Genomic DNA, 14,107 nt, shown 5'->3' on the forward strand with positions numbered 1-14,107 from the left:
TTGATTTGTCTTTTTTATGAACAATCTGTTCATATATTTGCTTATTTTTCTACTGGATTGTTGGTCACTGGTCTTTATGATTTCATAGGGGTTTGCTATATATTAAAGAGCTTAGTAAGGCATAGTTTCAAGCATGAAAAGAAGACAGAAAAGGAAAAAAAAACCTATCAAATCTAAATTACGTGTATCCTCCCAAATGTTCATTGCAAAATGTGATATTTAGATTCTCCAGGTTTCTTTCCAAAATGTATTTTTAAAAAATCTTTGCTTCCTTCCTCCATTGAAAATTATACACAGAGCAACTCCCATATGGCAGACTCTAGGCTAAGCCTTGGGGTTACAGACATCAAAAACAAAGACAAACCTAGAGATAGGCCTAGATCTGCAAACAGCAGAAGGTGCCATGGAGTTTTCATGACTCAATGGCCCCTCACTTTTTTCAACTTGGAATGGAAAATCAAAAAATATATATATATATATATATATATTCAGGGAGAATGAGCATATGCATTCATTAGGCAGGATGTAGTGGTGAGAGAAGTCAGGAGAGCAGCTAGGATCTCCCTTGAGAAGTGCATGGGTAGTGTCCCTTTTTCCTTAGAGAGGACAGTGAAGAGGAGCCAGGTGAGGCCCTACCTGGTGCCTGACACCTGGCTGTGGGGTGAGACAGGGAGGGTTGTCTGAGGCGCTGCGGGTTCTGACAGGGAAAGGCCCTCTTTCCTGGGCAACTTTGGGGATGGCGAAATGGCAAAGTGTGCTACCACTGTGACTGAGAAAATGGCAGTGTGGCAGAAAGAATGACAACACTGGCACAGACAGGTGGTTTGTTTCCTCAGGCCAGAGGTCTATCTAGGGCTGTCATCCCTTAGAAGAGGGGCAGTGGATCGGCCTCCACGGGCGCCGCCTCCCACCTTCCTCCCCTCCGTGGTCCCAGGAACAGTGAAAGCAGAACTGGGGAGGGCTGCCCAGAACCTCCAGGGTGGTCTGGCCTCAAATCGCCTCTCCTCTTCCAGCCTCCTTTTCTGATATTTCCTCTACCTCATCTGGCTTTTTGTGCAGGCAATATGGTGGGTCAGGCGTAAAAAGGGCCCCACAACGAGATAGTTTGGCATTTAATCCCTTCTCACTTTAGTGCTGCTTTCTTAACTCTCTTCCACTTCACCTTCCATTTTAGGTGACAAATAAGGAAACCCTGCGGTGGGGGTGTGGGGTGGGAGGTGGCTCAAGAGTACAAAGATATTTGAGATTCATCCTCTTCCATGAGTACAGAGTTGTTTTCCACATACCCATGCTCAGGCTCCTGCGTGTTTAGGTGCAGAAAATATCGTGGGTGTCAGGAGGGGAGGCAGGGCATAAGAATGCCTTATGTATACACCGGGGTAGTTTGGTATTAATATGCTTCTCTCCGTCCATCTGTGCTTTCCCTATATTCTCATCCCACCTTACCTTCGACTATTTCTGTGCAAGAAATACGGTAGGCAAAAAAGGCGAGAAACTTAGAGGAGAAGAACAAGAAAAGACTAAGGTGTTTGATGTTGATCAGCAAGTCGGACCAGAGCAGCTTTCCAGACGCCCCGCCCCTGCCCTTTAGTTCAAAAGGCTGATTGCTGAGAAGGGCGGTTTGAAGGGGCTTCTCTCATAAAGGTGACGCATAGTTTTTGGAATAGATCAGAATTTACCTTCCTCTTTCAGTCTTGAGCCTCCTTCCTGACCTTCTTACCTCGGCCCCCTCCCCCAACCCACCCACTACGGCAGGCCGCAGGCTTTGGAGAAGGGAATTTGTAACAACTATATTTTGGTATCCGTCCGCCTTATCAGGCCGAAGCGGATTTACTGATGTCACCTCCCGAAACCCGTATACATTTCAGTTCAGGGGAAAAGATTGTAGGTTTGGGGTGGAGGAGCTCCCTAACAGAGGGGAACTAATACCGAGACCCTTTGGTTTAGTCGGCTTCTCTCCGTCCAGCGCTTTCTAAAAATCCAGACCCCGCCCCTGCCCACTCCAGTACCGAAACAGCCAGGGTAGGCGGAACGGAGCTCGCTGACAGAGAAAGCGGCGCTATGCAAGGCCTGGTATCACTCCGCTTCCGTGAGGCCGGATCGCCTTCAACTCCCCTAGAGCTGCTCGGTTTTGGTTCTGGGGACGTGGAGAGACAAAGTCTGCGGAGGAAAAGGTACCTGTTAAGAGTCACTAGGAGCGGGTCCCTGAGGCGTCCTGGGGGCGGTAAGGAGAAGGAAATTCCAGAAAGTTACAGTCGTTTGCCAGTTACGGCCCTTTATCTGATAAAGCAGGTATCTCGTCATGAATCTGCCGTGCCGGGCCAAACCCCAAACATAGTCGCCGCCATTGTCTCGTGTCCTTGTATCCGTCTGACTGTCCGTCCCTCTTTCTTAGGGTTCGGCACCCCTCGAGGCAAGGAAATGAGAAAACTGCCTCTCATCCAAGCAGAGCAGGTCAGTGAGAAGGCGGGCATTGCTTGGGAGTGTGGATATGGGTGTCAGAGATGAACGTGGGAGATGTGACTTGGTCATGGGGCGCGGGTGGTGAGAGGGAGAGAGGGACAGGGTTCATTTGAGCGGCACGCGATGATAAATTAAAAAGGATCTGCCTCTTGCTAGCTTGATTTCCCGACACTGCCCTCCCCCCACCCACCATGTTTGGGGAGGGAAAGGAGTGTAGTAGCGGCTTCTAGCGGAGAAATGGTGGATTACATTAATAGGAGGAGGGGCTGCTGCTGTCTGTGAGAGCAGTGGTCTGGGGAGCCCTGGGAGGGAAAGAGTGTAAAAGGAGGTTGTAAGTGTTTGATAATCAAGGCCCTGGATTAGAAAAGGGTCTCCTGTCCTGGTTACTAGGCTAACTATTAATAACCAAGTCTCTCCCACTGTCTTTTCATTGGGTCATTGAGTATGTATCATGCGTTTATATGTGTAGGTCTGTTTCTGCATTTGCGGTACTCTATGTTTCTGTAAAGACTGGTAGGGGGCAGTGAACCTCAAAGGGTATAAGAAAAAGAAAATTGGTTTAATTTCTGTAGAGAGGTCAGTGCTTGGATGTGGTAGGTGGCTAAGACTAGAGCAGGTAGGAATCCAGGGGAAATTCCAGATCTCCTTTCTGCGAGCTTTCCAAACAGCCCTCCCTTATTCCCATTGTGTTGAAGAAAGTGATAGGCTTTGGGGAGAAAAAGGAAACACAAGAACTTAGATGAAATTTGGAAATCATACTTTTCTTTGATTTCGAAGCCAATTTCCATGGTTTGAGCATTCCATCCCTACTAACACCACCACTATCTTGCAGCGATTTTTGAGTTGTCTCTGCAGGGGAATTGTCAGACTTTGAGAATGGAGCAGAGGAGCTTGGAGATTTGGGGGAGGGGAGGAAGAAAGAGAGAAATTTTTGGCAATCAGGTACTTGTATCCAGAAAGGATCAGTGTCCTACGTACTGATCTCTACCAAGGGCTCGGTCTCCATTGTCTCTATTTATTTATTTAACTCTGCATTTGTGAATCTTTGCGTGTAGGTCTGTCCTTAGGTCTGTGGAACTCTCAGTTGTTGTGAAGGCTTGTAAATGGTAACCCAACTTGAAGCTAGGAAATAATGAAGAAGAGAAATGTGTCCTATATCTGTTTAGATTGGTGTCAGGGTAGAGTGATTGAGATAGAGAATTCTATCCCTTCTGTTTTGCCAGTTTACTAACCCGTTTGGTCCCCTGCTGATTTAGTTGGGAGCCTTCCTAAGCTTTGGGGGTATAGAAGGGTAATACCTGCTTTTATTACTTCCCACTTGGTTTTCCTATTCTTATGCTTCACCCCAGTCCATTTTTGAAACAGGGAAGTGCCAGGGCAGTCACTGAAGTGGAAAATGGTGGGAAACAGAGAGGAGGAGCAGTCCTGAAGCAGGCAATGGGGGAAGGGACCAGAAGGAGGGAAACACTAGAAAAACTACATATATAGGGACCAGGGACCAAAGTCAGTCTACCAAGAGATCAGTTTCCAATCCTCCTGTTTGTTTATTTGTCCATAGATCTGCCTTTAAGTCTGCTGTAGGGCTTGTCATCATTGGAAACAAGGAAAGGAGGAGAAAATTACTCCAGATCAGGGAAGGTTAGTGTATGTGGAGACTTCCTCAGTAGACCTGTAGGATGAAGTAGTGGAGATCTGCTTGGGTGTGGTAGGGGTAGAGAGCCAGTCTAGGGAATCTTCAGTCTCTCACTCCCATTCAGCTTTTCCACTCTCCATACTCTGTTTTGTGTCTGGAAAAAAGATCGGTTGCAACTACAGTAGTTGCAACTACAGGAGGGAGCATGAAATGAAGGGAGAAGGAGTTTGCTAATTATCTACCTTTTACACTTAGCACTGAATTTTCATACTTTCCTGTCTCTCTGTGCTAATCAACATGAGCAAAAAGTTGGAAAAGACTCAAAGCCCCATTTCCTTCCTCCACCCCTAGGTCCAACTTCAGTGGCAGATCTGGTGGCCTTGGAGTGGCTGAAGACCACCACCCTCCACAGGGCTGCGCTCAGGCACACAGCCATCCTTCCTTTCCCTGAGTGAGCTTCCTCTGCACGTTGTTTATATCACTGGCAGAGCCTATAGTTGGAAAGGGGGCTGAGTGACAACTGGACTTTGTATGAAAACACCAACTTGGGAGAGACCTTCAGTCAAGGCTGAGACGGGGGTGGGGATATATAACTTGGCCTTGCCTTTAACTTGGATCATGACTGGCTTCGAGGCTAAGGCAAGGGCAGAGGAGGGGCTGGGGCTGGCCTGAAAGCTGGAATCTGTGGCCCTGCCAACACTAGAGCCAAGGCTAAGATCCATGCCAAGGCAGTGGCTGAGGCAGAATCGGAAACAGGACCAGTGACCCAGGCCAAGCCTGGGGATGGAGCAATGGCCAGGATACAGGCAGTGACCTACGCTGAGGCCGTGCCTTGACAAGGGAAGTGAGCAAGATGGAAGCTAAAACTAAGACTAGAGTTATGGCTGAGACTAAGTCAGACCCCCCTACAGAACCTGGTATAGTGTCCGAAACCAAGTCAAAGGCCATGCCTATGTCCAGGGTCAGTGCTGTGACCAAGTATGAAGTCAAGGCTGGTGCTGGAAGTGAAGTCAATACCAGGTCCTTTGCTAAGGCTGATGATAAAGACAATATTGGGTCCAGGTCCCAGAGAAGGAGAGAGGCCAGCATCAAGTTGAGGGTGGGGGACAGAGCTGGTATTGTAATTGAGTCCAGTGATGAGGCTGAAGAAAATGTCTGCTCTTGGTTTTGGACTGGAGAAGAGCCTAGTGTAGGATCCTGGTTCTGGCCTGAAGAAGAGACCCCTTTTCAAGTGTATAAGCCTCCACGTAAGAGACAGGAAAAGCCCAAGCCCAAGCCCAAACCCGAACTTACTATAAAGCAAAAAGCGGCAGCATGGTCAAGGGCCAGGTTTTGTGTCCTAGTCCCAGTAGAGGGAGGGGAGCGATCCTTGCCTCCAGAAGGGAACTGGACTCTGGTTGAGACCTTGATTGAAACTCCTCTGGGGATTCGGCCTCTGACCAAGATCCCACCCTATAATGGGCCTTACTTCCAGACCTTAGCTGAGCTCAAAAAACAGGTTAAGTATAGGGAAAAGTATGGGCCCAATCCAAAAGCCTGCCGCTGCAAATCACATGTTTTTAGTTTAGAGCCTAAAGAGTTTGATAAACTCGTTGCCCTACTTAAGTTAACTAAGGATCCTTTCATTCATGAAATAGCTACAATGATAATGGGTATCAGTCCTGCTTATCCATTTACCCAAGATATAATTCATGATGTAGGTATTACTGTTATGATTGAAAACTTGGTCAATAATCCCAATGTTAAAGAACACCCTAGAACTTTAAATATGGTGGATGACAACTCTGAGTCTTCTGGAGAACCAAGAACAGGAGAGTCATGTGTAAACCAAGTTTGTAAGGACATAATCTCTTTTCCTTTGAACTCCCCTGAGCAACTGGCTGGACTAAAATTATTAGTGCAGCTGAGTGTAAAATTTGAGGACCACCATATGATTGTCAATTACATTCCAGATTTCCTCACCTTGTTAAACAAGGGAAGTGGCAAAACCAAGTTTTATGTTTTAAAAGTGTTTTCGCGCTTGTCTAAAAATCAAGCCAATACAAGAGAACTGATCAGTGCCAAAGTACTGTCATCATTGGTTGCGCCGTTTAACAAAAATGAGTCAAAGGCCAATATTCTTAATATCATTGAAATATTTGAGAACATAAATTTCCAATTCAAAAAGAAGGTGAAGCTATTTACCAAGGAAGAGTTCACTAAATCTGAACTTATTTCCATATTCCAGGAAGCAAAACAGTTTGGTCAGAAACTACAAGACTTAGCAGAGCACAGTGATCCTGAGGTGAGAGATAAAGTTATACGATTAATACTCAAACTCTGAATAGCCGTATGTTCTCACAAAGCCTTGAATAATATTTTGGTGTTGTAATATGAAATGAATGCATATTATAAGTTCAATATTTATGCCATCTGTGCTGATTGAAGGAGCCAGTTTTATGGATACCAAATGATCTTGAGAGCTTGAATGTTTGTTGATTTTTACTGTGCTATATAAATTAAGATATTTTTAGTATTTCTGCAATATGACCTAATAATGAACCTATTCATCCTGAGTAAACTATACTTCTGTGCTTTATATTGACATAAGTGTATTCATTTAATACTTCATTTACATGTAAATAAAGTTGCATGCTAAAACTGGTGAAAACATTGTCCTAGTTCTTCAGTTGAAGTCTAGTCAGAGGGATAAAGCACAAGTAACAGAATAATAAAGAGCACTGTCTGCGTCTGTAGTGGGGTACAAACAAAACAAGTTTACATTGAAAGATCATTTAGTTTCAGCATGTTCAAATAGTAGAATCACTCTGTACACAAGAAGACAGGACTGTGCTACTGGCTGACGTCTGGGCAGACCTGGGGAAAGGGGTGAAGACATAGACTTAGGAGTAAAGGAACACAGATGCTTTCATTCCAGTTTGAGTCCCAGAACTTGTGCTCAGCCTTTCACATAAGATGTCTTATCAGGATATCTTGAAGCTTTTTAACCTCCAGGAAAATTCCTGGTTTTCATTCCCATTTATCAAAGCCATGGAAGTGTGGTTCTAAAAGGACCTAGTCCCACTGTACCCTCAACATCCAGGTGCCCCATCTTGGGGTACCAAGTTTACTGCTTCATCTGAGGCTCCCCCCACTCCCCGTATTCCTGGGTCTCAGAGAAGGGCCTTTCTAGGGTCTAACTAAAAAAATTGCTTCATAGAAAATCTCATTTGCCCCATCTTTATGACTGTTTGCTCTCATATTTACTTTTGTTTGCTGACCAATGCTTTGGACTTGGTGATTTGCACCTATGCTTGATGACAGTGCCCTGTTTGTGCTGATCCCTTTTGATTAGAGCTCAGCTCTATGAGGCAGCCACAGGAGACCAAAGTCCTTTAGGAGTGTGTGGTTAGGAAGAAATTACTTCCCCTAATCCCACTATCCTATTTATTTGTACAATTTACAGAGCTGAAGCCATGTTGTCTATACTACCTCAGCTCCTCCTGTTTATACCTAACAAAAGCTAAGTTCTGGTTAAGAGTTTGTGGCATAGAATGCCAGAGTTTAGATTGGGATCTGGGGTCACCTCTGCCTCTCCTACCCTCTGTCTCCTTTGCTGTTATCATTCCTCTTTCCTTAATTGCCCAGAATTGGGAAATTGGGTATTGAGAAATACAGTATACAATTACTGGTCTTTCTATTGAGCTTCCTCTCTCTCCTAACTTTTTATGTGTTTGGGGGAAGGCCTAAACCTACAAATCTCAACAAGGTGTCATGTACCCCTAGTTTTAGCAGCTATCTTTAGTTTAATTTCTGTTGAGGTCAAATCTGAATCTATCTTCTGTATATCTAGGAGTTAAAATGAAAGACAACCAGCCACATTTGTGCATTAAGGGTGAAAAAATGTAGGTAGGCTTTTTGCAACATACAGTTGCAACTTAGATGATTTTTGGCGTCCTTTATAACTTGGTTTTTAATCCACAAAACTCCCATAGTCTGGAATTCTAGCTGTGGGTACTGCTTTCAGAATTGGGGATCTTCACAGTACAATTGGACCAGACCCTTTGGAAATATTCTGTGTCTCAAATGCCCTGTGGAGCACACACTTAATCAGTTGATGGCTGTGAAATTTTCCATTAGTTAAAGAGAAGGGTGAGTTTGGGGTATATAGGTATTGTATCAAAGCAAGAAGCTGATGGTCTGTCCTTGAGTAGGAGTTATGGAAGACAGAGTCAGTTCCCAAATTGTTCCTGGGGTGTACTCAAAGTCAAAACCCCATTGCTCATCTCTTGTTTCATGTCCTTTTCTGGAAAAATAATTCAGGCAAGCCCATGTAGTATCAGGGCTGATCCAGATGTTACTTGTCTCAATATGTTGCTGGCTGGGGGTAAAAATCAGTGTAGTTTTCTCATCTCTCCTGTCATCAAGTAAAGCAGGAAATCTTCCTGCAACACAACTGGACTATTAGCACCTACTGACCCTTTGCTGGGCCCTCAATTTTATTTATTTATTTATTTATCTATCTATTTATTTATTTATTTACCCACCCTCAATTTTAAATGAGGAACTTTCAGGGGAATCCATCTATAAAATATCACCAAATTCCCTAGCAAGTCTTTCAAGGCTCTATATCCTTCAGCATATTTTCATTGTCCCCATTATTTCCCACCTGCATTCAAGCCACATGGGACTTCAGGCTCTCTGAAGCACCTTAGGAGAGAAATCCTCATCCAGAACTAATGATTCATCCCTCAGTGAGCCAGTGACCAAGTACAAAAAAGCTTTTAGAAGAGGGGCACACTATCATTCTTCAGTTTTCATAACAGATAATTTCTTCTGAGTCAAAACTAGTCTGGTATGAAAAACAAAAACTTCTGTGGCTGTCACCCCTTGTTGTATAAATCTCAAGTGGATAAGAAACAAGAGGAAATGGCTCAAAGGTTGTGCCTTTTCCATTTGAGCTTCCTGTTAAAGTAATGTCATTTTTCTGGTATACCAAGAACAATGGTAGGAACTTTTATAATTTACATAAATCCATTAATGTCATTATATATATAGTAAAGTTTTGAAATACAATATTAAAATTACCAAAGATAGCCTAGATGAACAACTCTATTAAGTGAAAAGCTTTACAATTAATTCCCTCTCCCTTTCTCTTCATTCTGCAAGAAACCCATGGCTCCACTATACAGAAAAATATATTTTCTTTTTGGGACTGTTGTGGCCACCCCTCAGAGACAGAATACACTATCACCCCAGATTTGGTTCAGATGCCGATACTGATGATGTCACACACATACACACACCAAGACAGAATGAAAAGTTATTACTCAGTAATGAGTGTCTGTATCTTCTTTGTCCATTCATCTATTGATGGACATCTAGGTTGTTTCCACATCTTGGCTATTCTAAATAATGCCGCAATGAGTATAGGGGTGCATATATCTTTTCATATTAGTGTTTTTGTTTTCTTCGGGTAAATACTCAGAAGTGGAGTTGCTGGATGGTATGCTAGTTCTATTTTTAATTTTTTGAGGAACTTCCATACTGTTTTTTCCATAGTGGCTGCACCAATTTACATTCCCACCAACAGTGCATGAGGGTTCTCTTTTCTCCACATCCTCGCCAGCATGTTACTTCTTGTCTTTTTGATAATAGCCTTTCTAACAGGTATGGGGTGATATTGTGGTTTAGATCTGCATTTCCCTGATGATTAGTGATGTTGAGCATCTTTTCATGTGTCTATTGGCCATCTGTCTGTCTTCTTTAGAGAAATGTCTATTCAGGTTCTCTGCCCATCTTTTAATTGGATTGTTCATTTTTCTTTTTTTATATTGAGTTGTGTGATTTCTTTATAATTTGGATATTAACCTCTTATTGGACATATCATTTGCAGTTATTTTCTGCCATTCAGTAGGTTGTCTTTTTGTTTTGTTGATGGTTTGCTAAGTGAAATAAATCAGACAGAGACAGACAAGTACCATATGAGCTCACTTATATGTGGAATCTAAAAAACAAAACAAACAAAACAAAATGGAAACAGTGGGAGTTCCTTGGTGGCCTAGTGGTTAGGATTCTGGGATTTCAGTGCTGTGGCCCAGGTTTAATTCCTGGTCAGGGAACTGAAATCCCGTAAACTGCATGGCCAAAAAAAAGAAAAAGAAAAAGAAAACAAAAAGAAACCCTGGAAAAACATGAACAGACTTACAGATACAGGGAGCAAATATGTGGTTGCCAGAGGGGACGGGAGTGGGGATTATGGGACAGTAGATGAAGAGGATTAAGAGATAACAAACTTTCAGTCATAAAATAAGTCATGGAGATGTAATATACAGCATAAAGAATAGAGTCAATAATACTGTAATAATTTTGTATGGTGACAGATGGTTACTGGACTTGTAGTGATCATTTCATAATGTACTTAATTGTTGGATCACTATGTTGTACACCTGACACTAACATAATATTGTCTCAACTATACTTTAATAAAAATAAATGAATAAATAAAATACACTGGAATAAAAACAAGGAATAACAAACCAAAAATGCAATAATACTGGCATTTAAAAAATTATTTGACTTTATGTTTTAGAGCAGTTTTAGGTTTATAGAAAAATTAAGCAGATAGTACAGAGAGCTCCCCTATACTACTACTTCTTTTTTTTTTTTAAGGGGACTCAGTATATAGTGTAGACATTGCCCTCCATTCTTTTTTTTAAATTAATTAATTTATTTATTTTTGGCTGTGTTGGGTCTTCGTTTCTGTGCAAGGGCTTTCTCTAGTTGCGGCAAGCGGGGGCCACTCTTTATCGCGGTGCACGGGCCTCTAGCTATCACGGCCTTTCTTGTTGCGGAACATAGGCTCCAGACGCGCAGGCTCAGTAGTTGTGGCTCACAGTCCTAGTTGCTCTGCGGCATGTGGGATCCTCCCAGACCAGGGCTCGAACCCATGTCCCCTGCATTGGCAGGCAGATTCTCAACCACTGCGCCACCAGGGAAGCCCTATGCTACTACTTCTTCTCCACCACCTCCTTTCCCTAGGCACAGTTTCCCATATTATTAGCCTCTTGCATTAGTGTGATATATTTGTTACAGTTGATGAATGAATATTGATACATTATTACTAACTAAAGTCCTTAGTGTATATTAGGGTTCACCCTTTGTATTGTACATTTCTATGGTTTTTAAAAACTTATGGTAAAATAACATATAAGGTTTGCCATTTTAACCAATTTTATGTGTATAGTTCAGTGACATTAAGTACATTTACACTGTCATTTAACCATCATCAATATCAGTCTCCAGAACCTTTTTTATCATCCCAAACTGAAACTCTGTATCCATTAAACAATAACTTCCCACTACCCACTCTGATCAGGCCCTTGTGAGCACTATTCTATTTTCTATCTCTACAAATTTGACAAATCTAGATACAATGTATCTATAATATTTGTTACTTTGTGTCTGTCTGGCTGTTTCATATAGCATAATATTTTCAAAGTTTATCCTTGTAGCATGTATCAAAATTTTACTTCTTTTTAAGACTGAATAACATTTCATAGTTTGTATATACCACATTTTGTTTATACATCTGTCAATGGACATTTTGGTTGTTTCCAATTTTTGGCTGTTGTGAATCATGCTGCTAAGAACATTGGTGGTAAAAATACCTGTTTGAGCCCTTGCTTTCAATTATTTTGGGTAAATAACTGGAAGTGGAATTGTTACATCATATGGTAATTCTATGTTTAATCTTTTTGAAGAACTGACATACTGTTTTCCACAGTGGCTGAATCATTTTTCATTCACATCAAAAATGCACATGGGTATCAATTTCTCCACATCCTTGCCAACATTTGTTATTTTCTGTGTTTTGATAATACCCATCTTAATGTGTGTGAGGTGGTATCTCATGGTTTTGCTTTGTATTTCCCTAATGACTAGTGATGTTGTGCATCTTTTCATGTGCTTATTGGCCATTTACATATCTTCTTTGAAAATAATGTCTATTTGAGGCCTTTGCCCTTAAAAATAAATCCTTAAAAATAGGGTTGTTTGGCTTTTTTGTTATTGTTGTTAGGTTTTAGGAGTCCTTTAAATATTCTTGATATTAATCCATTATCATATATTATGATTTGCAAGTATTTTCTCCCATTCTATGGCTTGCCTTTTCACTGTCTTGAAAGGGTCTTTTGATGCACATAAGTTTTTAATTTTGACAAAGTCCAATTTATCTTTTTTTATGTTTTGGTGTCCTATCCAAGAAATCATTGCCAAACTCAATGCCATAAAGTTCTTTCCTATGTTTTCTTCTAAGAGTTTCAAAATTTTAGCTCTTGAGTTTGTCATTGATCCATTTTGAGTTAATTTTGGTATGTTGTATAAGGTAAAGCTCCAAATCCATTCTTTTGCATGTGGATATCCAGTTTTCCCAATACCATTTCTTGAAAAGAATGTCCATTTACCATTGAATGATCTTGGTACCCTTGTCAAAAATCATTTGGCCACATATGCAAGGGTTTATTTCATGGCTCTTTATTCTGTTTCACTGGTTTATATGTCTATCTTTATGTTGGTACCATACTGTTTAGATTGCTGTAGTTATTGTAGTAAGCTTTCTGTGATGTTGTGATATATAAGTAATATAATTGGTCATCCAGAGGACCAAAATATATTTCTCATATATATTTGGTCTCTATCCATGGTTCCTGGCTTACAGCTCCTGAAACCTTTGAAATTTCCTGAATGATAAGAACAATGGGAGCCATTTTGTCATAATATGTGGTCTCTTGTCCTCAGTTTCTAAAATCCACTTCAGAGCCATTATGGTGAAACAGGTGTTTTATTACTCATAACAAGCCTTTTTCCACCACAACTGGGTTTATGTTAATGAGGTGACTTTTGGAAAGCACCAAAGATGGTGTCCGTCGCCGGAGGAACCAACTCTGTGATTAGAAGGTCATAATATTCAGTCGAAACCCCTCCTATTACTTCCTGGGAGGGGAGAGAGGCTAGAAGTTGAATCAACCACCAATGGCCAATGATTTAATCAATCATGCCTATGTAATGAAGCTTCCGTAAACACCCAAAATGATGGAGTTTGGAGAGCTTCTGAGTTGGAGAACATGGGGAGATTCTGGGACAGTGGAGCATTGGGAGAGTGCATGGAAGCTCTGTACCCATTCTCCATACCTTGCCCTATGTATCCATCTGGCTGTTTCTGAATTACATCCTTTGGTAATAAACCAGTAATCTGGTAGGTAAAATGTTTCTCTGAATTCTGTAAGCCACTCTAGCAAATTAATTGAAATCAAGGAGGAAGCCGTAGAAACCTCTAATTTATAGCCAGGTGGTAGCTGTCTAGCCATACAGGTAGCAACCTGGATTCGCAGTTGGCATCTGAAGTCCAAGGAGGGAGTCGTGGAAACCTCCAATCTGTAGTTAGTCGGTCAGAAGCACAAGTAACAACCTGGGCTTGAGATTGACATTTGAAGTGGAGAGCAGTCTTGTGGGACTGAGCCCCTGACCTGTGGACTCTGATGCTCTCTCTGGGTAGATAGTGTCATAATTAAGTTTAATCCTAGGACACCTTGCTGGCATTTGAGAATTGTTGTTGTTGTAGGAAACTATCTTCCCCCCAACACCCCAACACACACACATTGGAATTGGGTTCAGAACCACTTTAGTTGGTGTCAGAGAAGTGGGATTTGCTAGAAAGCCCTGGCTCACATAAACATGTAGTTTGGGAAAAGAAAGGATGAAAGGGTGGGGGTTGAGGAAACTTTGATTCATGGTCGTGCATGGTATGGAGCAACAGCTGTGCTACAATCCATTACTAAGGGTAAAAGTTACCAATGGAATTTAGGGATAGATCTGTTGATGAAAAATTGACAGTCAGTCTAAGAAAGAAATAGAAAATTTTATTTGAGACAACCTGAGGATTATAACTAGGAAGGCAGACTTTCAGAAAGCTCTGAGGACTGTTCCACCTGTTAGAGGTCAAAGTACAGTTATATACATTTTTGAGACAAA

General features: G+C 41.8%; 1 protein-coding gene across 1 annotated transcript; it reads left to right on the forward strand.

The window, feature by feature from the left end:
* The first annotated feature begins 2,504 nt into the window (after positions 1 to 2,504).
* Positions 2,505 to 6,740, forward strand: ARMCX5 (armadillo repeat containing X-linked 5). The gene is given in 3 exon segments (XM_032618945.1): positions 2,505 to 2,544; positions 4,736 to 4,921; positions 4,924 to 6,740. Coding segments are annotated over 3 exon segments (1,722 nt in total). The 3' UTR covers positions 6,420 to 6,740.
* The last annotated feature ends 7,367 nt before the right edge of the window (positions 6,741 to 14,107 follow it).

The sequence above is a fragment of the Phocoena sinus genome, chromosome X (genome assembly GCF_008692025.1).
Source record: "Phocoena sinus isolate mPhoSin1 chromosome X, mPhoSin1.pri, whole genome shotgun sequence".
NCBI lineage: Eukaryota > Metazoa > Chordata > Mammalia > Artiodactyla > Phocoenidae > Phocoena > Phocoena sinus.